Raw genomic sequence first — 23,964 nt, 5'->3', positions numbered from 1 at the left:
GTCCTGAGGTATATATACCCACCACGTTCAGATGTAATGATGAACCGTGGTTGGAACTTACTATGGTTTGTTTGAAGGAACCCAATTTGAAACTGTATGGTTAAGTAAAGGCAGTAGTAGCAAGAGCTTTCAAGATCACCTGGGGGTGGACTGAAATCCAAAGCATTTTGAATGATCTGATAGGTCATGCGCCTCCTCTACCGGCTCTACAATGCCACCTGCCAAGTTTCTGAAAAGCGCTGTGGGTTAAATCACAGAGCCTAGGCCTTGCCGATCAGAAGGTCGGCGGTTCGAATCCCCGTGACGGGGTGAGCTCCCGTTGCAAGGTCCCAGCTCCTGCCAACCTAGCAGTTCGAATGCACGTCAAAGTGCAAGTAGATAAATAGGTACCGCTCTAGCGGCAAAATAAACGGTGTTTCCGTGCGCTGCTCTGGTTCGCAAACCCAGAAGTGTTCCAGTTTGCAAATGTTTTTTGGAAGCCAAACATCCGTTTCGGCTGTCGGCATGGTTTCCAGGGCCAATCAGCCAATCAGAAGCTGCGCCTTGGTTTGCGAACATTTCAGAAGTCGAACGGACTTCCACAACAGATTGAGTTTGGGAACCTAGGTACCACTGTACAGTGGTATCTCGGCTGTCGAACGCAATCCGTTGTGGAAGACCGTTCAACTTTCAAAACATTCGACAACCGAGGCGCAATGGGCGGTCAGCAAATTCCATTGAGAAAATGGAGAAACGCGACTCGGAAGCCGCTAGACTTCAGAGGCACATTTGAAAACGGAAGCGTTCACTCCTGGGTTTTCGGTGTTCGGGTTCCGAATTATTCCAAGCTTCCACAGTATAGCTATTCTTGCTCTCCCCACCACCACTGCCCCGCCCTTAGCTTCAAGTATTGCTTCCCTCCTTGCTGGTTTGGGCCATGTGTGTCTCAAAATGCTGTTAACAACTAAACTCGCATCTATTGATTCCCACCTACGTTTACCGTATTTTTCGCTCTATTGGACGCAGTTTTCCCCCTCCAAAAATTGAGGGGAAATGTGTCTGCGTCCTATGGAGCGAATGCAGGCTTGTGCCATAGCCGCGCGCAACCCCTCCGGCAGGGAGAGGCTGCACGGGGCTATGGATTCTTTAGCTCCACGCAGCCTCTCCCAGTAGGGAGAGATTGCGCGGGGCTAAAGAGGAAGCCAAAGCAGTGAGCGGGATCCATCCCGCTGGCTGCCTTGGCTTGTTCCATAGCCGCGCGCAACCCCTCCGGCAGGGAGAGGTTGTGCGCAGCCTGTACGCTGCTCTTTGGGGCTGGGGGGGGGGAGATTTTTTTATTGATTTCCCCGTCTAAAAACTAGGTGCTCCCTATGGTCTGGTAGCTTCTGTAAATTTATTTACCACCATTTGAATCAACAGCATCATTATCAGATGAAACATAGAATAGGAAAGTAAACATACTAAGAGCTCCCTGCCCCCCCCCCAAAAAAACCCCAGTAAGAATGCAAATCTAACTAAATACTTTGGTCATTTTAAATGAAATACAGTACCTTTCCAGTACAGCCTTGGCGTTCTTTTCATTCGCCACGCCAATGGGCTTGGACAGATCCCTGAACACAGCCGGGTTATTGAGATCCAATTCTTCTGAAGTATAATCCTGTAGGATCCATGGAAACTTGAATGGGGAAGACAAACAGGTTTCAGATCTCACATCGCTTCTCCCCACAAATGTAAATACTGAATTCTAGTCCGAAAAGAAGACGGAGCTGGATGGGGAGGAAACTTACTACAGGATACTGCGCAAGGTCATTATAGGTTCGTCCTGCCATTGTGTTTAATTGAATGAGGTAGTCAAAGTTGGATATCTCTCTGTTCACCCATTTCTACAAATAAAACGAAAAATCGAAGCTGTTAATGAGCATCACGGTTAGGCCACACATCTTGCCAGCATCTGAACGAACCAAACAACATATCTTCAGGTGACAAAATTAAGGGGGAAATTCAAGTTCACACATTTATTTATTTTGGACTTTTATCCCGCCCTAACCCAATGGCTCAAAGTCTCTTAAAGTTGTAAACAAAACCACAAGGCTTTGGTTGGAATTCCTTCCGATTCTGCACCGCTACCGCCCATCTGGAGTAGGCATGTGTTACTGCAGGCTTCCTCAACCTCGGCCCTCCAGATGTTTTGAGTCTACAATTCCCATCATCCCTGACCACTGGTCCTGCTAGCTAGGGATCATGGGAGTTGCAGGCCAAAAACATCTGGAGGGTCGAGGTTGAGGAAGCCTGTGTTACCGTTTGACAGTGATGGCTTTCCTCGAGGGAACTCTGGGCTTTCCTGGTTCTAGGAAGTCCATTAGGAATTTCTAGGAAAGATGCAATGCCTTAAAAGAAAATATGATGAAAATGATGTATAGATGGTATATTGCACCTGTCAAGTTAGCTAAAATGTATAAAGTTAGTAATAAATGTTGGAAATGTAAAGAAAAAATAGGAACATTTTATCACATGTGGTGGGAATGTAAAAAGGTGAAAAGCTTCTGGGAGATGATATATAATGAGATGAAAAGAATGTTGAAATATACATTTATAAAGAAACCAGAAGCATTCTTATTGGGCATTGTGGGGAGTGACATAAATAGAAAGGAATGTAACCTGTTCTTATATGCAACAATGGCAGCAAGAATATTACTGGCCCAAAAATGGAAGCAAGAAGAATTACCGACGAAAGAAGAATGGAGAATGAAATTAATGGACTATGCAGAACTGGATAAACTAACAGGAAGGATTCGAAATCGGCGGGACCAGAAATTCACAGAGGACTGGAGTAAATTTACAGATTATTTGAAAAGTATTTGTGATGATCAGACTACGTTTGTAGGCTTGCAAGAAGTTTTGTGAGGAGTATTATTGGAATTATTGCAAAAATGGATAAGGGGGAGGAGGGTTAGTAAAGACAATTAAAGGTAATAAGAATTTAAGAAATGCATAAAAAGTGGTTAAAACGGTGGATCATCAGAGGTGCGGAGGGAAGTCCAAAAAAGATTGTATAAATGATGAAGTTTTGTGGTATGTATTATAATTTATATGTTAAAATTAATAAAAATTATTATAAAAAAGAGGAATTTCTAGGAAAGAGACACTGGTCTGCCTACAAGTGATCAAAGAGCAGGAGCGCTGGTGGGTCCATATGACAAGTGATTAACCGATAGAGTACATGTGCAAGCTTCCCTGTCATGTTTATGGGCAATGTGCAATGTGCATGCTGCATCCAAATCAGACATTTTGTGTCTGATGTGGCTAACCAAACATCAGCAGGATGGGAAAAAAACCCAACCGTATCTGGAAATGGGAACTCCATCTTTTACACATGACAAATTAGGGCTTATTGAATTATACTTTGCCAACAGGCTTTTCTTAACAGAGGGATCAGAACACAAAGGGGTGGAGTTTGCCTTTTGTATATTTATTTTACGTATTTTTATAGCACTTTTTTTAAAAAAAATAGCACATTACAGGGGACGCGGGTGGCGCTGTGGGTTAAACCACAGACCCTAGGACTTGCCGATCAGAAGGTTGGCGGTTCGAATCCCCAAGACGGGGTGAGCTCCCGTTGCTCAGTCCCAGCTCCTGCCAACCTAGCAGTTCGAAAGCACGTCAAAGTGCAAGTAGATAAATAGGTACCGCTCCGGCGGGAAGGTAAACGGCGTTTCCGTGCGCTGCTCTGGTTCACCAGAAGCGGCTTAGTCATGCTGGCCACATGACCCGGAAGCTGAACGCCAGCTCCCTCGGCCAGTAAAGCGAGATGAGCGCCGCAACCCCAGAGTCGGCCACGACTGGACCTAATGGTCAGGCGTCCCTTTACCCTTTATAGCACATTACAACTCAAAAGTGGTTTGCAAAAAGTATTATTATGTCAGCAGAGCGGACTACTGGGGGTGTTGTATAAAGCAGGGATGAGGAACCTGTGACCTGCCTGTTGGACTACAATTCCCATCAGCCCCCAAAGCACAGCCAGTGTTCAGGGCTTATGGGATCTGTAGTCCAGCGGCCAATGGAAGGCCACAGGTTCCCCATCCCTGATACAAAACAAAATGGTTTTTTTCCTGAGTTCTGAAGCTAGGAAATTACTGGGAGAGAGAACGGTTAGGTTCCAGGCTTTTTAAAAGGGCAGGAGGAAGCTACCCAGGTTCTACCCTACTACAGAACAACAATTAAATATAAAAAAATTCCCAAGCCATTCCTGGCAACATCATCTTACCTGGGTCAGACCAGATGCTTTAAATAATTCTTGTGGAGATCTTGTCCCACTAATATTTGGGGAACACAGAGACAGAATTCGGCTGTACACTTTATTTCTTGCCTATAACAGAGTACAGTAGATTAATTAATCCAAGAAAATGCCAAATAAGCATTCTGGAAAGAACGTAATTTTTCCCTTACTGTTTCCTCCCACCCCACACATGAATTTAATGACTGTTGAATCAAATATTATCCCTCCTGCTTTCTAGAAAATTAACTTTTTATGTCTACTCAATCCAACTCAGAGCAGATTCATTGAAATCATTGGACTAATTACTTGAGTCCATCGATTTCAATGGGTCCAGTCTGAATATGTTGAATATTGCCCATTAATCTTCTATGTCTGGTTATACAATTGTCTTTTTCAAGGGCCGGTCCAATGAATTTCCTTTAGAAGCCTGCTGTTTCGCAGCCAATTTAACAGCTTAACCATAAAACCATGCCTTTGATTTCCCCTTTAGCACTTTATCGAAGAATTATGTACACCAAACATTCAGAGTAATAAAAAACAAGTTACACAAAAAGACAAATCTTTACTCTCTTATGCTACGATGGAATGCCGATTTCAGTAGGTTTATAGTTACTTTTTTCAAAGAGCTGGATTTTTGTGATAAAAAAAATTCTCTAGGCAAATCAACAAATAGTGCAGTATATCCTCAACCAGTCAGGAATGTTTACATTGTACAGGTGAGTTGACCCTGTTCATCTTTTTACCATGCGGCAACTGCCAGAGGTCACCTTGTTACGAATTTCACCCTTTAAGAAGACATACCTCCTTTTTAAAGTTCAGGAAGTAATTGGTCTGGTCAACGAAGAAGATCTCCAGAGCGGACCTCCTCAAGTTATAGCGACGCAAATGAATCTCTCGAATCTGAGAAAGAGGCCATTTGAAATCAAAACCTATACCTGGAAAGAAGAGATGGTCATTGTTGTGAAATATGTTGAACGGGCATATAACTTATTGTCCCAGTACGTTTCCGAGCACAATTCAAAGTGTTGGTGATGAGGTGACCTTTAAAGCCCTAAACGGCCTCAGCACAGTATACCTGAAGGAGCGTCTCCACCCCCATCTTTCAACCCTGACACTGAGGTCCAGCTCCGAGGGCCTTCTGGTGGTTCCCTCCCTGTGAGAAGTGAGGTTACAGGGAACCAGGCAGAGGGCCTTCTCAGTAGTGGCGCCTGCCCTGTGGAACGCCCTCCCATCAGATGTCAAGGAAATAAACAACTACCTGACGTTTAGAAGACATCTGAAGGCAGCCCTGTTTAGGGAAGCTTTTAATGACTTATGTCTTAATGTATTTTAAATTTTTTGTTGGAAGCAGCCCAGAGTGGCTGGGGAAACCCAGCTGGATGGGTGGGGTCTAAATAATAAATTACAGTGGTACCTTGGTTTACGGCCATAATCTGTTCCGGAGGTCCGTTCGTGAACCAAAACAGGTCGTAACCCAAGGCGCGCTTTCGCCAATGGGGCCTCCCCAAAATAGGGGCCGTAATCCCCCAAAAATTGTTTGTAAACCAAAAAAAATTGTTCGTAATCAAAACAAAAAACAAAAAAAACAAAAACAGGTCGTAATCAAAAAATAATTGGCAAACCGGGACGTGCACTTCCGGGTTTGAATTGGTTGTAATCCAAAATGGTCATAAACTAGGCTGCTCACAAACCAAGGTTGTTGTTGTTTAGTCGTTTAGTCGTGTCCGACTCTTCGTGACCCCATGAATCAGAGCACGCCAGGCACTTCTGTCCTCCACTACTTCCCGCAGTTTGGTCAAACAAACCAAGGTACCACTGTATTATTATTATTATTATTATTATTATGTGAAGTCAAAGCAGCAAGGTTCAGTAAAACGCTTCAAAAACATTAAACTTGCACACGCGCATGCCCCTCTTGCCTACATAGGAAAATTGTCTTTGGTATCTGTATATTTGCACATGTGACACGTACAAGTTTAATGGCACACCTCCAAGTCCCAGGCCCTGTAACAGCATAACATTTCCTTATGAGCAGCGCTTCCTGGGGGGAAACTGAAAAGTGGCAAAATGCAGGAATGCACCGAGGCTTCAAGGGAAAAGAGAGCCAATTACTTTATTTGGAGCTAAAGTGCTCCTGTCTCTGAGCAGTGCAAGAAACTAAACCTTCTTGGGGACATCAAACACACATCAGGAAATGTGCGCAATATTTCGTATTGACACCGTTCAAGAAACTGCACAATGCCCATGCTTTTTACAGGAGCAGCTCTCATCGCTTCATAACCTAACATAAGGCTTGGCAATCACCCGTATTTACCCCCTATGCAATGCAAATTTGCAGCCTGATTTCATCTGTACCAAATCCTAAGATCACAAGTGTTATGGCTATTGGGGTGGTTGCTCGAGAGCGATCAGGCAAGATGCCTCACTGGATTTTTCAAAAACTTTATTATTGGTGCTAAAACCTTTACAAGGGACGCGGGTGGCGCTGTGGGTTAAACTACAGAGCCTAGGGCTTGCCGATCAGAAGGTCGGCGGTTCGAATCCCCGCGACGGGGTGAGCTCCCGTTGCTCAGTCCCTGCTCCTGCCAACCTAGCAGTTCGAAAGCACGTCAAAGTGCAAGTAGATAAATAGGTACCGCTCTGGTGGGAAGGTAAACGGCATTTCCGTGCGCTGCTCTGGTTTGCCAGAAGCAGCTTAGTCATGCTGGCCACATGACTCGGAAGCTGTACGCCGGCTCCCTTGGCCAATAAAGCGAAATGAGCACCGCAACCCCAGAGTCGGCCACGACTAGACCTGATGGTCAGGGGTCCCTTTACCTTTACCTTAAAACCTTTACAATGCAGAACACCTCTTGTTCCATGTTTTGCTCACTCACTAGCAGAATCTGAGAGTGGGCGGTCCTTAAACCTTCCCCAGCAGAGTAGTCTCTTGACCCCCCAGCCCACGCCTCCCCTCTCTGCACAAAAGCCTACTGCCCAAGGAAGGCTTGGGTAAAGGGGGCCTCCCTCCTCCCCGCTTTGCCCAGGCAAGGTGTCCTGGCACCACCTTGCATCCTCTGAGCCCTGCATCTCCTCCCCACTAGAGGCGTGGCTTCCTTCCTCCGCTGAGGAAGTGCTGCTTCCCACGATTTTTGGAGGCTCTCTGTAATCCATTTGCCTTTCCCCCCTCTCGCCTCTGATCCAATGGCAGTTCCCTGACAACAAGCTTTTATCCCCCCCCCCCCTCGCAAGCAGAATTACCGTATGTTTCGCTCTATAAGATGCACCAGACCACAAGACGCACCTAGTTTTTGGAGGAGGAAAACAAGAGGGGAAAAAATATTCTGAATCTCAGAAGCCAGAACAGAAAGAGGGATCGCTGCGCAGTGAAAGCAGCAATCCCTCTTGCTGTTCTGGCTTCTGGGATAGCTGCGCAGCCTGCATTCGCTCCATAAAACGCACACACATTTCCCCTTACTTTTTAGGAGGGAAAAAGTGAGTCTTACAGAGCAAAAAATACGGTAATTCCAAAGTTAAAATGCGTACAGCAAAACGGTCCACACAATGCTCGCTGTTGTTACACTGCAGGCCTCACCTTCCTCTTTTTCAATGCTGCCATCGTAGAAGTAAATGTGCTGTGTAGTGACCTCCAGCCTGCCGGGGATGACATTAATGATTGTAATAAGTTCGCAGTCTTCAGCGAGGACAAGTTTTTCTTTCTGGCTCTGCTCCTCCTTTTCATCCCTGCAGCAGGAACACCAAAAATGACAGGCTAGAATCAATGGGGAGCTCCAGAAGATGAAACTCTGTATTCCCCCCACCCATAGCTCTCTTTGCGCTCTCCCCTAACAATATTTTGAACGGCAGTTTTATCATGCATAAAATAATCTTTAAAATGCTGGACTGATCAGCTTAAAGTCACATTTTTAATTACAACAACAACAACAACACAGAGTGGACCTTCTTATTTACAATTCAGCTGGGCAGAAAAGACCCAATCATTCTTTTCTGGAGAGACATTTGGTCTGGCATCCACAAGACCTGCAAAATTAGTTCCGCTCAACCTCTGGGTTTGTGCTTCTTGAAATAATAATAATAATAATAATAATAATAATAATAATAATAATAATAATAATAATTTTTATTTATATCCCACCCTCCCCAGCCGAAGCCGGGCTCAGGGCGGCTAACAACAATAAAACAGTACAACATTCTAAAATCATTTCATTATAAAATTAATTCAAATCAAATTGATGGCAACCGTTAGGCTAAAGTTCTGTGAAGATTGCCAAAGGAGGGAGTCAGGCTGTGCCCTGGCCAAAGGCCTGGTGGAACAGCTCAGTCTCAAGGGCAGCCCCACGTAGAGCAAGTTACAATAATCCAGTCTGGAGGTGACTGCCGCATGGATCACAGTGGCTTGGTCAGGGCGAGAGAGGTAAGGAGCCAACTGCTTAGCTTGGCGGAGATGAAAAAATGCCGCCTTTGTTATAGCTGCAATCTATGCGCCTCCATGGAAAGGGAGGTGTCGAAGATTACACCCAAACTCTTAACGGACGGTGCTGGCACTAATTGCACCCCAGCAAGAGATGGGAGTTGCCCCCCCCCCATCCCATATCGTCCCTTCCCAGCCAGAGGACCTCTGTCTTCGAAGGATTTAACTTCAAGCGGCTCCCACGTAACCATCCAGCCACAGTTTCCAGACATCTGGTCAGTGTGTCTGGGGCCGAGTCAGGATGGCCGTCCATCAACAGATAGAGTTGGGTGTCATCGGCATACTGATGGCAACCCAGCCCAAAACTCTGGACAAGCTGGGCGAGGGGGCGCATAAAGATGTTAAAAAGCATCAGGGAGAGTATCGCACCCTGAGGCGCTCCACACACCAAGGAGTGGCGCGATGACAATTCCCTCCCACGTGCCACCCTCTGTCCCCGACCAGAGAGAAACGAGCGGTTTCCTTGTGCCCACGTGTAAAATAACTTCTGAAAACAGAGGGGACCTGGAGCGGGGGAGTATCTGTGACACTGGCATGGCCATCTGCTACTCAAATCAAATTTATATTGGAAATCCTACTGCGCCCTTGGGCAAGAACAAAGCTGCTCTTTGGATTCCAGCCCAGGCTTTGCGACATACATGCTTGTAGTAGATGCTGGATCTTCATCTGGCAGTTCAAGTATATCATCCTCCATATCACTGACTTTCACTTGCTTCACAGCCTCCAGGAGCAAAGCCTCGCTCGATGGCGGTGCCTGCTGGACTCCTTTGGAGATAAAGCGAGATTTTACAAAGTCAGCTGCATTCTGCGAGACTTATATCGCTGAACCACACAAAAGTCCTATTAAATCACATGGTTTCTGTTCATATTATACTGTTCTAATCATTGCAAGGGATGCGGGGGGGGGGGGCGGACAAACTGATTTGCACAGACGTATTTTAGACTACATAGTTTCCTGAAGTCGAAGGGGGGCGGGGGGAGAGATCAGAGACGAATCAGACTATTTTAAGATTAAAACAAAATTGAGTTTATAAAACACACTAAACAAGATTGATGAACTATGCCGAGATGGCAAAACTTAAAGTGAGAATCAGAAACCAGGAAGAGGAAGTCTTTAATAAAGAATGGGGAAGGTTTCTATTTTATTTGAAAAGCTATTGTAAACAATTGCATACATTGGTAGGATTGACAGAAAACTTGTAGTAAAAACTAGTAAAAATTGCATACATTGGTAGGATTGACAGAAAACTTGTAGTAAAAACTTGTAGTAAAAATATGGATTGACGAAGGATTTATAAGAATTATGAAAGAGATGCAGAGGGGGAAATCATTACATTAAGATCGGGGGTGGGAAGTCAGAAGGGATTATATATTTATGTATTTGATTCATTTATTTATGTAAAAGAGAAAATGCAAAAATAAAATTTATTCAAAAAAAGGTATTAGATCTCACCTAGATTATCCCTTAGGGCACTGGCCTCCTGATGAGAGTTGAAATTGTAATTTTGTACCAACTTTAGCCTCATCCGTGAGTAATTTTCCACATTTGAAAGTTTCCAGTGAATACGATTTAGCTTCCTGGAGAAAGGAATATACCCAAGATAATTTGACATGCATCAGACACAGAACTTAACTGCTACAAGGGTTTCCAACAAAAATAAACAAGAAAGAAAAAGCTTTAAATCACAGACGAACATCGCTGCAGGTGGATTTCAAAATTCACAAACAAGCTGCAGTCGCTTAAAGCCCTGAGCAATGGTTTGTCGACAGTTGTGGAGACCTGCTTCTCCATGGGTTTCACAGGGTGGGATTCCTCCCAAAGGTAATTGTAATGGTTCTAGGGGTTGCTTGTGCGTAAGCCGGTGCTTATCTCCCTGGGCTGGGTGCAAACACCTGGCTGGGTTGCCTAAGTGAACCTTTTCTGTCTGGACAGCCACTCACCCGTGGCTGACTCAATCGCTGGCAGAATCCGTTAGTGGGCGTTTCTTAAACTTCTTCCAGCAAAGAAGCTCTTTGACGCCTAGTCTCCTCCTACTCTCTCTGCGCGAAAGCCTTCTGCGCAAGGAGGGCGTGGGCAGCGGAGGACCCCTACTCTCCCCGCTGGCCCCAGGCAAGGAGTCATGGGACCGCCTCGCCGCTTCCCCCATCTGCCCCCCTTCTCCACTGGTGCTACGCTGATTCTCATCCCCAGAAGATGGGCTGCTTCTCCCGATCCCTGGACGCTCTCTTGAATCCCTCTGGCTTTTGCTCTCTCCCTCCGCCACTGATGGCAGTTCCCTGACAGTAATCTACTCCAGTCCCCAGCTGTGTTGAAGAACTCCCTAGCATTTGGGGCACAGAAGTCTTTGATAAGCATCGTTTTTGGCTTGCATTCTTCCAGGGAAGATAGGATTCTCTAGGGCAGTGTTTCCCAACCTTGTGCCTCCAGCTGTTTTTGAACTACAACTCCCATCATCCCTGACTAGCAAGACCAGTGGCAAGGGATGATGGGAATTGTAGTCCAAAAACACCTGGAGGCACAAGGTTGGGAAACACTGCTCTAGGGTGGCTAATCTGTGGACCCCAAGATGTTGTTAAACTACAACATATTCTACTTGACCAAGCAGGCTGGGGGCGATGGGAGTTGGAGATCAACTGCATGTGGAAGGTCACAGGTTACCATATTTTTCGCTCTATAGGATGCACCCGACCATAGCACACACCTTGTTTTAGAGGGGAAGAACAAGGGAAAAAAATTCTCCCCCTCTCTGCTCAGTGCCCCTTCAGCGAAACGGCAGGAGAAACGGAGCCCCTTCCATTTCTCCTCCCGCTTGGCTGAAGGGGCGCTGTGCAGCTCTCCCTCTCTGCTGAAGCCAGGAGAGTCTTGCTCTCCCGGCTTCAGCAAAAGGAACCCGAAGCCTTCGGAGCGCAGCGCGAGTTCCCGCTGCGCTCCAAAGGCTTCAGTGCTCACCGACCCCTCTCGCTCTCCAGGCTTCAGCGAAAGCAATGCGAAGCCTCCGGAGCACGGAGGGAGCACTCCCTCTGCACTTCGGAGGCTTCGCGTTGCTATCGCTGAAGCCAAGGAGCCTGCATTTGCTCCATAGGACGCACACACATTTCCCCTTAATTTTTGGAGGGGGAAAAGTGCGTCCTATAGAACGAAAAATACGGTAGTCTGTCCTCGATTAGACAAAACACATTAAAAAAAAACCTTAGACCCAAACGTTGACAAGCACGGCCATATGTTAGAAGAGGCATTTTCAGTGGAGGAGGGAGAAGAGAATCTACCTCTCCTTATATGCCATCCCCTGTCCCCATTTTCCCGGCAAGATCTTGTATTGATCCACCAAAGCCCTAGCTTCCACAATATGTTAAAAGTACCAGAATGGTCATGGGTCTTTGCATAACTGAACTGTGAAAAGGATTAACTAGGGAGGAAAATCCTAAAGTTCAGGGGTGTGTGAATGTGTGCGCAGGAACGTGTGCATCAGAAATTATTTGCTAGGAAATGAGCCACACGCCCAAACTTTACATGGTGTGACATTAACTTATGAGAGTGCTGGAGGTGAAATAGTTAAACAGGTTACCCAATCAGAACCCAGGGGGGTGGAGTCAGAGGGACTATAAAATCAGCTCTGGGAGGGGCAAAGGGAGGAGTTCGTTGGGAGTTGGGTGGTTGGTTGGAGTGGGAGTGAATTGGGATAGAGTTTGTGGGTAGGTTGAGTTAGTGTAGCAAAATAAGCTGAGTCAGGAATAGTTAGGGGCTAGGAAGACAAGTACCGTATTTTTTGCTCTATAAGACTCACTTTTTCCCTCCTAAAAAGCAAGGGGAAATGTGTGTGCGTCTTATGGAGTGAATGCAGGCTGCGCAGCTATCCCAGAAGCCAGAACAGCAAGAGGGATCTCTGCGCAGCCATCCCTCTTGCTGTTCTGGCTTCTGGGATAGCCGCGCGAAGCCTCTTCAGGGCAGAGGAAGCCGTTTATGAAACCACACGCTTGTTAAACTGCAATAAATAAACAGAAGGTTATGTTCCAATTTAATCCTGACTGGACTCTGCATTGTACCAGGTAGGGCCTGGGTGGTGGCAGCGGGATCAATAAACGGTGAAACGTCCGGGGACCCTGTGTGATCGCCACACATGGGTAGTCTGAACCTTAATGTACAAGACACATAGGATCAAAAGAATATTTAGCTAACCAGCTTGATAGGGAAGAGTCGTTCCAAAGAGATTCAAAATGCTACCTGAAGGAGCAAGAGAAAAGGGAACCCTCCACCTACCTCTCAGCCCAGGGTCCCTGCTCACACGTGAGATACAGTTTAGCAGCTCTCCACTGTCGGAGAGTTGCCGTGTGCTGATTGTTCAGCTGCTTCAACATGCTGTTGTAACGCAGGTTTTCCTGCCGCGCCCGTCGGTTGAATGGCTCCACGAAAAACTCCTGGAGGTGAGAAAGTTGAAACATTTAAATGCGCTCGTACCTTGGAAGTCAAACGGAACCCGTTCTGGAAGTCCGTTCGACTTCCAAAATGTTCAGAAACCAAGGCGCGGCTTCTGATTGGCTGCAGGAAGCTCCAGCAGCCAATCGGAAGCTGCGGAAGCTCCGTCACACGTTCGGGTTCCAAAAGAACGTTCGCAAACTGGAACAATCACTTCCAGGTTTGCGGAGTTCAGGAACCAAAACGTCTGAGTTCCAGGGTGTTCGGGATCCAAGGTGCGTCTGTAAATGCTAGAGGGGTTGTCAAAGGACATGGAAACCTCTATACAAGGGGCTGTTTTAATACTCTCCAAAACAACAAAAGGCAAAGCAGAAGAAAATCATTCCATTGAGTCGTCCTCCAAATAAAGACTCCCAAGGCTGGAAAAGAGATCCAGTTGATTTCACGGATCTGCCACTAGCCTTGAGGTGTCTTCAGCAAGCCTTGGTGCCAAAGATTATGGCAGCCTTCTCCCAACCTTGTGCCCTCTAGATGTTTTGAACTACTGTATTTTTTGCTCTATAAGGCTCACTTTTTCCCTCCTAAAAAGTAAGGGGAAATGTGTGTACGTCTTATGGAGTGAATGCACGCTGCACAGCTATCCCAGAAGCCACAACAGCAAGAGGGATCGCTGCTTTCGCTTTTTGCTGTTCTGGCTTCTGGGATTCAGAATTTTTTCCCCCTTGTTTTCCTCCTCCAAAAACTAGGTGCGTCTTATGGTCTGGTGAGTCATAAAGCGAAAAATACGGTATATCCCCCCCAGTCCCAGTCAGAACAGCCAGAGAGGAAGGGAGGTGCAGTCAATTGGTTTGTAAGTCCAGCAATATCTAGAGGGCACCGGGTTGACTACCCATGAGAGGTTTTTTGCCACCCCCACCCTTGGACCAAACTGGGATCTTCCTGGCCAGGGAATGATCCCATAGCAAGAGCTCTTGCGGTGTCTGCTCTGCTTGGGAAGTAATGAAATGTCACCTGGAATTTGAGCTTGCTTTCTCCTCGTTCCCGCTCTCGTTTGTGGATGTTGACCATCAGCTCCTCGTAACAATCCTTCCAAAATACTGCCATGCGCTCGTGGCCGTCGCTGAAAGTGCTGAGTTCATACTGTTTCATATGGGGAATGATCTGGTGCACAAAAGGTTAAGAGGGTTATAGCGAACACGCCTCCTCTCTCCTGTGCAGGAGTGTGGCGTTTGCCTCCTAGGTGGGTCATAAGGAAAGGGTTAAATGAGTGTGATGTGATTGGCCAGTGGGAATGCAAGGGAGGAGTAAAAGTTAGAGTGGGAGGTTTTGAAAGTCAGTTGAGGTTTGGGAGGTGAAGAAGGAAAAGGGAGGATTAGGTGTGGGTTGGTAGAGTTGTATTGTGAGAGAGAGAAATTGTTAGGTGGAGTCATGTAGGGATATCGCGGACCTTGGAAACACCCCCCCCCCCGACAAGCCACAGCTGTCTGGTACATCGTTCCACCTATGTCTGACCTTTTGCGGTCTCAGAAGTCAGCAGTGTCCTGTCTGTAACCTTTTCCCTTAGAGACCTTTTGTCTCCTACGTCATACACTGTGCAAGGGGGAAATGACGCTGTGGAACAGGTGCCAAAATAGCTTTGTACCACCCCACAATCTCGGGACGGAAGATGTGTAAAGGTCACAGCCCAAAATGTATTTGCCTGGCTTGCATATTTGTCTCAATAAAAGGAGGCTCCACAGGAATGGTGGTAGCTCGCTTCAGACCACCTGTGCGCAGCTCACATAATGATCAACACCTGTCTTGGGCCTTCACTTCAGAGTCAGGCAGATAGTTGGGGATAATCAGTTTGAAGTTGTTAGGAACTAAGATTAAGAAATTGACAAGAAAAGTTAACTGAAACCATAAGCTTGTTCCTGCATTTAAAAACAAACTTGATTATTTGTTAATGTTAACAACTGGCTGGACTCCGCGTGTCCACGGGGTGGTGGCAGCGAAGAAAGCAATCACAGTGGTGGCACAGGGTCAACAGACCGTCAAATGTCCGGGGGCCCTGTGTGATCGCCACAAGGAGAAAGAAAAAACGACGGCCGAAGGAGGGCCTTGTGACTTACAAATTTAGCAATATAAGTCTGCCATTCCTCCGTGTTGCAATAGTCCTGGAAGTCCTCGAAAAAGGAAGGGCTCCCGTTCGTCGAAGGCAGGGAGGGCAAGTGCAAGTCCATGAAGAGCAGCTCGTATATTTTGGAAACCAGCGTCCGGACGAGAGGGATCAGGAAGGAGTAGGTCTCTGTCTTCTCCTTGATCGATCTGCTCAGAATGCCTTCCAGCCTGCCCAGGAGGTAGCAGGACTCCAGTTGGTTGTCCAGCACTTTGGTCTGAAGGAGGGTGTTTAGCTTGGCTGCAGCCATTGCGCAAACCTGAAGGGGGAGGGAGAGAGGGGGCAACCACATCAGCCAATGTGCCCCCCAATTTCCCCAAAGCTATTTCGTTCCTTTGCAGAGAACAGCAAACTGTAGTTTGAGCCAAAAGACAAAGAGAAACTTCTTGTTGCAGAAGAAATGAAAAAGAAAGGGGAGTTCGAGGCTCACAATGGCCTATTCTCATCACAATAAACTCACTTGTATACTCCTGCCCACTTTAAATCTAATACTCATTTTTTATAAATAATTTTGATTTTACCAGTATAAAATTATAACAATACAACTATACACACCCACATTTAAAGATTCATCTGAATCTCTGGACCTCCCCACCTTCTCCTCCATGGGTCCAATTGTTAACCTTTTCTACTGCATATTTTTCAATAGTACCAATTTTATATAACTCCATTATCTCCCTAATACTTGCTACATTATAAGTGTTTTTGAAATCCTGCTAACGTTTTCATCTGTTTGCAGTGGTCTCCAAGATAAATTATACATTTTTCGCATTCTTTGTTCAAGTTTTGGTCTTCTTTGGTTTCGGAGCCTTCTGGACAGTTTTGCCATTTCGGCACAATCCAACGGTTTAATAAAGTCCCAACCAGAGAAGAATGGCAAATTAAATCTAATTCTCAACACGCTATACAGACCATAGCTGTCAACTTACAGATTTGAAAATAAGGGACCAGCAGCCTCGAAAATAAGGGATCAGCAGCCAAAATAAGGGATTTTCAGAGCACAGGTATGCTCATCTTCTGAGCCCCTCCGAGCCAAAGGCAGAAAGCCCAGCCAGCAGCCAAACGAAGCCTCAAGCGGTGGTTCCCACAGCACAGCAACCCAGCAAAGGGGATGCAGCAAGGAAAACCACCGTCACCTCTCTGCTGGGAAGCGCTGAGCAAAGGCGAGTCCCCAGGCAACGCGGCCAATTTGATCAGCACAATGCATGCAAGCTCCACCCCCCAGTCATTCTTAGACTCCTTATTGGGTGAGCAACGCAGCCAAGCAACCCAGTTGGAGCCTCCCTCCTCCCTGGCCGGCAGGGAGGGAGGGAGAGGAGCTGCTTCCTTTGAAACCCGGGAAATTTAAGGGACATCATCAATAAGGGAAAGCAGCGGGACACGGCGCTGGGATAAGGGACTTTCCCGCCAAATAAGGGACGGTTGACAGCTATGATACAGACCCTGGATGTTGCTAGCACTATTCTGCATCGCAGCAACTGCACGCTGTACAATACACACAACAACAAACCTGCAAATTATCCTGTCCAATGAATCCAAGCAGCATCTGGACTTGTACTTGGTAGAACTTGACATACTCTGGGCCGGAAGAGTACCAGACAGACAAGGTATCCATGAGAGTCACCAACTCTTCTAAGAGCTATGAGAAACACCATTCCGAAATCACAGGGGAAGGAGAAGACACGTTATGGTGTTTTTTGGTTGTTGTTTTTTAAAAGCATTAAAGCAGAGGAACAGTTAAATATACATCTCAATTCATGGCGAGACCAAGCAATGTACAACCCAGGATTGCTTTAAAAATTACCCCAAAAAAAACTTAAAATCGTAAAATTAGAACACACACACACACGTGTGCATATGCTAATCTGAATGAATGAATTTGAACAAGTGAATTTGGAAGTGAGGCAGAGTAGGGCAAGAGTGGAAGACACCCTGAATCTCAACACCATTGCATCTCCCCCAGAAACCCCAAACTAGCAAGGGTTCAAGGGCTGTGCCTGCACGCCACCATCGCGCTTTCAAACAGACAGACCTATATACTAAGGAAACAGCAGCTATACTTGCTTTTCTTATTTATTACAGTACTTTGTAGAAACTTTTAAGATTTGCCTATTAATGTATTAAATGGGATCCCTGCCAGGGAGAATGTGTTTAGAATCAAGGCATGTTTTAAACATTAAACTATATATATTTACAAATTGATATCGTTAGTGCGAGTCCAAAGATGTGTCTTTTTTTTAAAAAAAAATGAACTCGCTCCCTAGAGCAGTAGAAATACCCCCTGTGACGTTAACATATGAGAGTGCTGGAGGTGAAATAGTTAAATAGGTACCCAATCAGAACCCAGGGGGGTGGAGTCAGAGAGACTATAAAACCAGCTCTGGGAGGGGCGAAGGTGGGAGTTCGTTGCGAGTTGGATGGTTGGTTGGAGTGGGAGTGAATTGGGATGGAATCTGCGGGTAGGTTGACTTAGTGTAGCGAAATAAGCAGAGTCAGGAACAGTTAGGAGCTAGGAAGACAAGTAAATATCTGAGTGGTGGTTTAGTGAGTGAGAGCAGGTAACAGAAGTTATAGGTCTGGATAGGCACCCCGTGATTGTAATTGACTGAGACCGTTTATGAAACCACACGCTTGTTAAACTGCAATAAATAAACAGAAGTTTATGTTCCAATTTAACCCTGACTGGACTCAGTAATTTACCAGGTAGGGCCCGGGGTGGTGGCAGCGAGAAATAAAGTGGTGGCACAGGGATCAATAGATGGTGAAACGTCCGGGGACCCTGTGTGATCGCCACCCCGCCACCCCAAATCAGACCAACTATGAAATGTAGAGGCAAAATCTCAATGAAGAATATGCAGGGGGGGGGGGGTCTGTGTATGAAAAGAAGAACATAGGCACTGTTTGAAATGGCCCAAACAATGAGCTTGCTGGGCAGTTCTATGTATGCCATGGTTAATAGATGGATGGTTTTCTGTATTCACCCAAACTGAGGCTCATTTCTTTCTAAATTGACTGCTTCAACTTTCAAGTTGGACTTAAAAGATGGCAGTCGATGTCACAAGCAAGTGCAGCGCCGGATCAGACCAAAGGTTTTATTCTCATAATGTTTTGTTCTCCAAAGTGGCCAGTCGCATGCCTTTTCCAGCTGCACTGGCTCCCGGTGGAGTACAGGGTCAGATTTAAGGTGCTGGTTTTGACCTTTAAAGCCCTTCACGGCCTAGGGCCCTCGTACCTACGGGACCGCCTCTCCCGGTATGCCCCACGGAGGACCTTAAGGTCCATATATAGCAACACCCTAGAGGTCCCGGGCCCTAAGGAAGTTAGATTAGCCTCAACCAGAGCCAGGGCCTTTTCAGCATTGGCTCCGGCCTGGTGGAACGCTCTGTCTCATGAGACCAGGGCCCTGCGGGATCTGATTTCTTTCCGCAGGGCCTGTAAGACAGAGTTGTTCCACCTGGCCTTTGGCTTAGAAACAGTTTGATTCCCTCCCCTTCTTTCTTTTTCCTTTCTCCTCCTATGAAGAGACTGCATCCTAGTGTTTTAATGTTGTATCTTAATCTTTTTAATTGTATTTTAACCAACTTGTTTTTATTATTGCTTGTTAGCCGCCCTGAGCCCGGTCTTGGCTGGGGAGGGCGGGGTATAAATAAAAAATTATTATTATTATTATTATTATTATTATTATTATTATTATTACTATTACTGTGGTACCTCGCAAGACGAATGCCTCACAAGACAAAAAACTCGCAAGACGAAAGGGTTTTTTGAGCTGCTTCGCAGGATGGTTTTCCCTATGGGCTTGCTTCGCAAGACGGAAACGTCTTGCAAGTTTGTTTCCTTTTTCTTAACACCGTTAATACAGTTGTGACTTGACTTCGAGGAGCAACTCATAGAACGCGGTGTGGTAGCCTTTTTTGAGGTTTTTAGAGACTTTGGTGATTTTTGACGCTTTTCCAAAACTTTCCCGACACCGTGCTTCGCAAGACGAAAAAAATCGCAAGACGACAAAACTCGCGGAACGAATTAATTTCGTCTTACAAGGCACCACTGTATTATTATTATTAAAGTCCGCAGGCAGGACGCGAGGGCATCAGCAGCCACCCGACAACCTGTCTCTTGTTTTTACTGATTCATTCCTACCTTTTCCGTCCACAGACTTGAATTAACAAGCCCTTCTGCTTGCAGGAAATCTTGCACGACAAGTAGGAGCCGGAAGGCGTTTTCTGCGTACACTGGGAGAGATTTAGCGTCTCTGTTGTCCATGACTGCCCATTCCAACATCTTCTCTAGCAAGCTAAGTTAAAAGAGGAAACGTGTTATTCAAAGGAGGTGGACGTTATGAATTTCAGAGAACAAGGACCTGATTATGTATCTAGCTCTGCCACCGTATTTCTTGCTAGGGGGAGGTGTTTTAAACTGCTTTTGAAATTTTTGTTTCAAATATTGTAACCCAGCCTGGGGCTTCAGGGCAAAGGGCGGGTAAATAATATATCAGTAATAACGTCTTCATCTGCCCCGACTGCAATAGAACATGTCACAGCAGGCATGCTAACTCTCCAATGCTCTGACTCTTCCATTGTCTCCTTAGACAGGCAGATGCCAAAAACAGCAACAACAATAATAATAGGAGTTAGAGGTTCTGTGAAGTTAATTCCAGACACATGAAACTGTGTTCCAATTACAATACGGGCGCCGGAATAAGAAAACGAATCACACCTTGTTTCTCAGGTTGCAAAGACTCTCTCAACTCTTTGCTTAGAATGGAAGAATCAGCTGATATAGCTAGTCTTTTAGCTTTTTATGGACACATGTTGTGCATACGTTGTGTTATTTACAATGCTGTAGACAGCATCTTAAAAAGCAGAGACATCACCTTGCCGACAAAGGTCTGTATAGTTAAAGCTATGGTTTTCCCAGTAGTGATGTATGGAAGTGAGAGCTGGACCATTAAGAAGGCTGATCGCCAAAGAATTGATGCTTTTGAATTATGGTGCTGGAGGAGACTCTTGAGAGTCCCAAGGACTGCAAGAAGATCAAACAGATCCATTCTTAAGGAAATCAGTCCTGAGTGCTCACTGGAAGGACAGATCCTGAAGCTGAGGCTCCAATACTTTGGCCACCTCATGAGAAGAGAAGACTCCCTGGAAAAGACCCTGATGTTGGGAAAGATGGAGGCCACAAGGAGAAGGGGACGACAGAGGACGAGATGGTTGGGCAGTGTTCTCAAAGCTACCAGCATGAGTTTGACCAAACTGCGGGAGGCAGTGGAGGACAGAAGTGCCTGGCGTGCTCTGGTCCATGGGGTCATCAAGAGTCGGACACGACTAAACGACTAAACAACAACAAAACTGACCTGTGGCCTTTGGGCAAGGGGCGGTATATATGTGTGTGTGTATATATATATAAATTATTAAAATAAACTCACTTGAGTTTTATTTCATCCGTTGGCCGTAGCAGCTCATTGGATATCCCCAATTTGGTGAGGGCAGAAAAAACCTGCCCCCTCTCCACCCACGCAGCATCGTCAGATCTTTCTATGCCTCTCCACATCACACAAAGCAGGGCATCGGTGAGTAAATGTATGAGATCTTCTTCACATGCCTATGGAAACAATCGTGTATTTTAAGGAATTATAATATTATTACTATGAGTACCTAACAAGTCTTATCCTTTGGAACAGGGACTGCTGGCATATGTACTTATTATTATGCTCTCTCTCTCTCTCTCTCTCTCTCTCTCTCTCTCTCTCTCTCGTTTTAGCTGACAAGCGCCCAAAGTAGCATCCAATCATATTAAAAGATACACTATGAAAAGAAAAGGTAATTAACCGAGCAGTGAAAACCACAATGGTGTGAACAATTCAGGGAGAGCAGAAAATCAACTTGAGCTGGATTTGCCTACTATGCAGTGGCAAAGCCATGTGAAAAGCACAAATCTTCAAATCTTTTGAGCAAAACCGAATAAACACGCATTATTTCTCTCTCTTTTCATTAAATGTTTAACTGTGAAAGAATTTTGATTACCGTACTTTTCCGTGTATAAGATGCCCCCATGTATAAGGGGATTCAAAGTGAAGAAAATGGGGGGAGATGACACAGAGTTGTCAAGCTTATTTGGGGGGGATTACCCAGCGTTATTGAGCTTTTTTTTTAGGGGGGATTGCCGAAAACCGCTCACCCGCACGCGTCGCAAAATCCGGCTCTCGTCTGTCCCCTGGCCAGCAGAAGCTGCCAATCGCCCACCCAATTGCCACGTCAGCCAATCAGCGTCAGCTATTAAGGCAGCAACCAATCACATGCCCAATAGCCGCTGACAGCCGTGGCAGCAACCAATCAAATGTCCACCCTATGCACTATCCAAGTATAAGACGACCCCCCACCCATAGCTCTCAACTTTTCCCTTTTCATGCGAGGAATCCTATTCAGAATAAGGGAATTCCCCTTAAAAAAAGGGAAACGTTGACAGCTATGCCCCCACTTTTTAGCATAATTTTTAAAGAAAAAAACCTAGTCTTATACACGGAAAAGTATGGCAATTTTAAAAACTAAACTGGGTGGGCGGGCAATGGGACCAACCGCAAAAGTTTGCCCGGAAGCAGGACGAACACATTACCTCGCGAATTTCAAATAATGAGAGATCTGCCGGGAATGCCACCTCTGCTGCAGTGTTTGGCTCTTTCTCAAGATGCCCAGAGAATGTTTTGGTGTTCTCGACAGGCGAAGGGGTGCTGGGCAGGCTGTCCACCATCTGACTCCCACCGTCACCCAGTTCGTAAGAGTCAACGCTCGACAGGTCCAAGCTCAGGTGAGAAGGGTTCTTCTGCCACAGCTCATCTTGATCCTCAGCCATGAACGACATCTCTGCCCCGGAAGGATCTTCGAGCATCACCCCAGGCTTGCTGTCTTCTAGGCTCCACCGATCGCATGCACCATTGACAGATGCAAAACTGGTAGCGTCTCCCCCGTCGGCCTTTGAACAAGAGTGTTTCTGAAACTCTTTACCTGGAGCGTGCTTTTCACCACCCTCTTTGGCAGAGTCGTTTCTGTTCTCCCTCACACCGTTCCTGACCTCGGCGTTCTCTTTCAGGAAGAGTCTCGCCAACGTCTCCTGCCAGCCACGCTGCTGAGAAATCTGTTGCGCTGAATCCGGCTGGCTATGGAGGATTTGCAAAAGCTGCAGAAAGCAATAAGCTCAACATCAATCTGCAAGAGGAACCTTCTCAGAGCTTTCTGTGTGCCTGTAAATCACGTTGCCTTGGAAAGAGCCACCAAGGTGCTAAACCAGCATGTACTGTATTTTTTGCTCCATAAGACGCACTTTTTTCCTCTTAAAATCTAAGGGGAAATGTCTGTGTGTCTTATGGAGCGAATGTGTGGTCCCTGGGGCTGGGGGGGGGGGAGAGACCCGGGCTTCTCTCCCCAGCCCTGAGAAGCTCTGGGAGCAGTGGAAAGGCTGTGCGCAGCCTTCCCACTGCTCCCCGGGGCTGGCGGTGAGGGACACTTGGCTTTCCCCACTGCCAGCCCTACAAGCCGTGGGGAGCAGCAGAAAGGCTGCGCACAGCCTTCCCGCAGCCTTCGCACTGCTCCCCGGGGCTGGCGATGCGGGAAGCTCGGCTTTCCCCACCGCCAGCCCCACAAGCAAAAGGAACCCTAGGCTATCTGGAGATAGCCAGATAGCCGCCTGAAGCCTCCAGAGGCTTCGGGATTCCTTCTGCTGAAGCCTGGAGAGCGAGAGGGGTCGGTGCACACAGGCCCCCCTCTCTCTCCAGGCTTCAAAGATAGCTGCCTGATGCCTCTGGAACGCAGCGGGAGCTCCCGCTGCGCTCCGGAGGCTTCGGGTTCCTTTCGCTGAAGGGTAGGTGCCCCTTCAGCTAAGGCGTAGCGCCCCTTCAGCTAAGCAGGAGGAGAAATGGTTGGGGCTCTGTTTCTCCTGCCGCTTCGCTGAAGGGGCGCTGAGCAGAGAGGGGGAGAATTTTTTTCCTTTGTTCTTCCCCTCTAAAACAAGGTGCATCCTATGGTTGGGTGCGTCCTATAGAGCGAAAAATACGGTAACTTAAGCTGTAAGTAATAGGTCTGAGAATTTAAAGGTGTGACCTAGAGATGGGGAAAAAACCTGGGGGGAAAACAGAAAAATTGGGAAAACCCCAAGTTTTTTCCTGGTTTTTCCCCAAGCCGTTTTTTTTTGGGGGGGGGCAGTTTGATATAATCTGAATATTCTACACACTTTTTTCAATTTTCCCAGGGGGAAAATGGCTTTGGAAAAAACTGGGGGTTTTCCCCAATTTTTCCAGTTTCCCCCCCAAACCTTCCCATCTCTAGTCATATGACATGCCATCTTTATAATAATTTCAGCCTAAAACAATATGCATTTTTAAAAACCAGAGCAGGGATTATAATACAACAGATCAAACTTTAAATAGATGGTTTAAGAGACAAATGTACTGTGTAAACAAATTTGCAATTTACGGCATGTTGTACAATGAAAGAAAATTATATGAAAATGATGTACTGGTGGTATTTGACCCCTACTAAGTTAGCAAAAATAGAACAAGTACAAATATCTGCTGGAAATGTAAAGAAAAATAAGGTACTTTTAATCATAGGTGGTAAATGTGTAAGAAAACAAAAGCTTTCTGGGAGATGATCTACAATGAACTGAAAAAAATG

The 23,964-nt window shown here is 46.2% G+C and overlaps 1 protein-coding gene across 6 annotated transcripts in view; it reads right to left on the bottom strand.

Annotated features, from left to right (window-relative positions):
- The window catches only part of NBEAL1 (neurobeachin like 1), a 139,613-nt gene that overhangs the window by 28,992 nt on the left and 86,657 nt on the right, over positions 1-23,964 (bottom strand). For all 6 annotated transcript variants that reach the window (XR_013390553.1, XR_013390554.1, XR_013390555.1 and 3 more), the window contains 14 exons: positions 21,911-22,471; positions 20,724-20,899; positions 19,439-19,592; positions 16,809-16,937; positions 15,252-15,557; positions 14,152-14,301; positions 12,985-13,142; positions 10,180-10,304; positions 9,365-9,491; positions 7,830-7,978; positions 5,057-5,190; positions 4,244-4,345; positions 1,767-1,862; positions 1,530-1,654 (listed from right to left, as the gene is read on the bottom strand). Coding sequence is in view for 3 of the 6 variants with exons in the window: in XM_077918182.1 (XP_077774308.1) it covers positions 1,530-1,654; positions 1,767-1,862; positions 4,244-4,345; positions 5,057-5,190; positions 7,830-7,978; positions 9,365-9,491; positions 10,180-10,304; positions 12,985-13,142; positions 14,152-14,301; positions 15,252-15,557; positions 16,809-16,937; positions 19,439-19,592; positions 20,724-20,899; positions 21,911-22,471 (2,492 nt within the window). In the remaining 3 variants the exon portion in view is untranslated. The remainder of the gene's footprint in view (positions 1-1,529; positions 1,655-1,766; positions 1,863-4,243; positions 4,346-5,056; positions 5,191-7,829; positions 7,979-9,364; positions 9,492-10,179; positions 10,305-12,984; positions 13,143-14,151; positions 14,302-15,251; positions 15,558-16,808; positions 16,938-19,438; positions 19,593-20,723; positions 20,900-21,910; positions 22,472-23,964) is intronic.

Source organism: Podarcis muralis, chromosome 1, assembly GCF_964188315.1.
Source record: "Podarcis muralis chromosome 1, rPodMur119.hap1.1, whole genome shotgun sequence".
Classification (NCBI taxonomy): domain Eukaryota; kingdom Metazoa; phylum Chordata; class Lepidosauria; order Squamata; family Lacertidae; genus Podarcis; species Podarcis muralis.
This window is presented reverse-complemented; position numbering and strand designations above follow the sequence as displayed.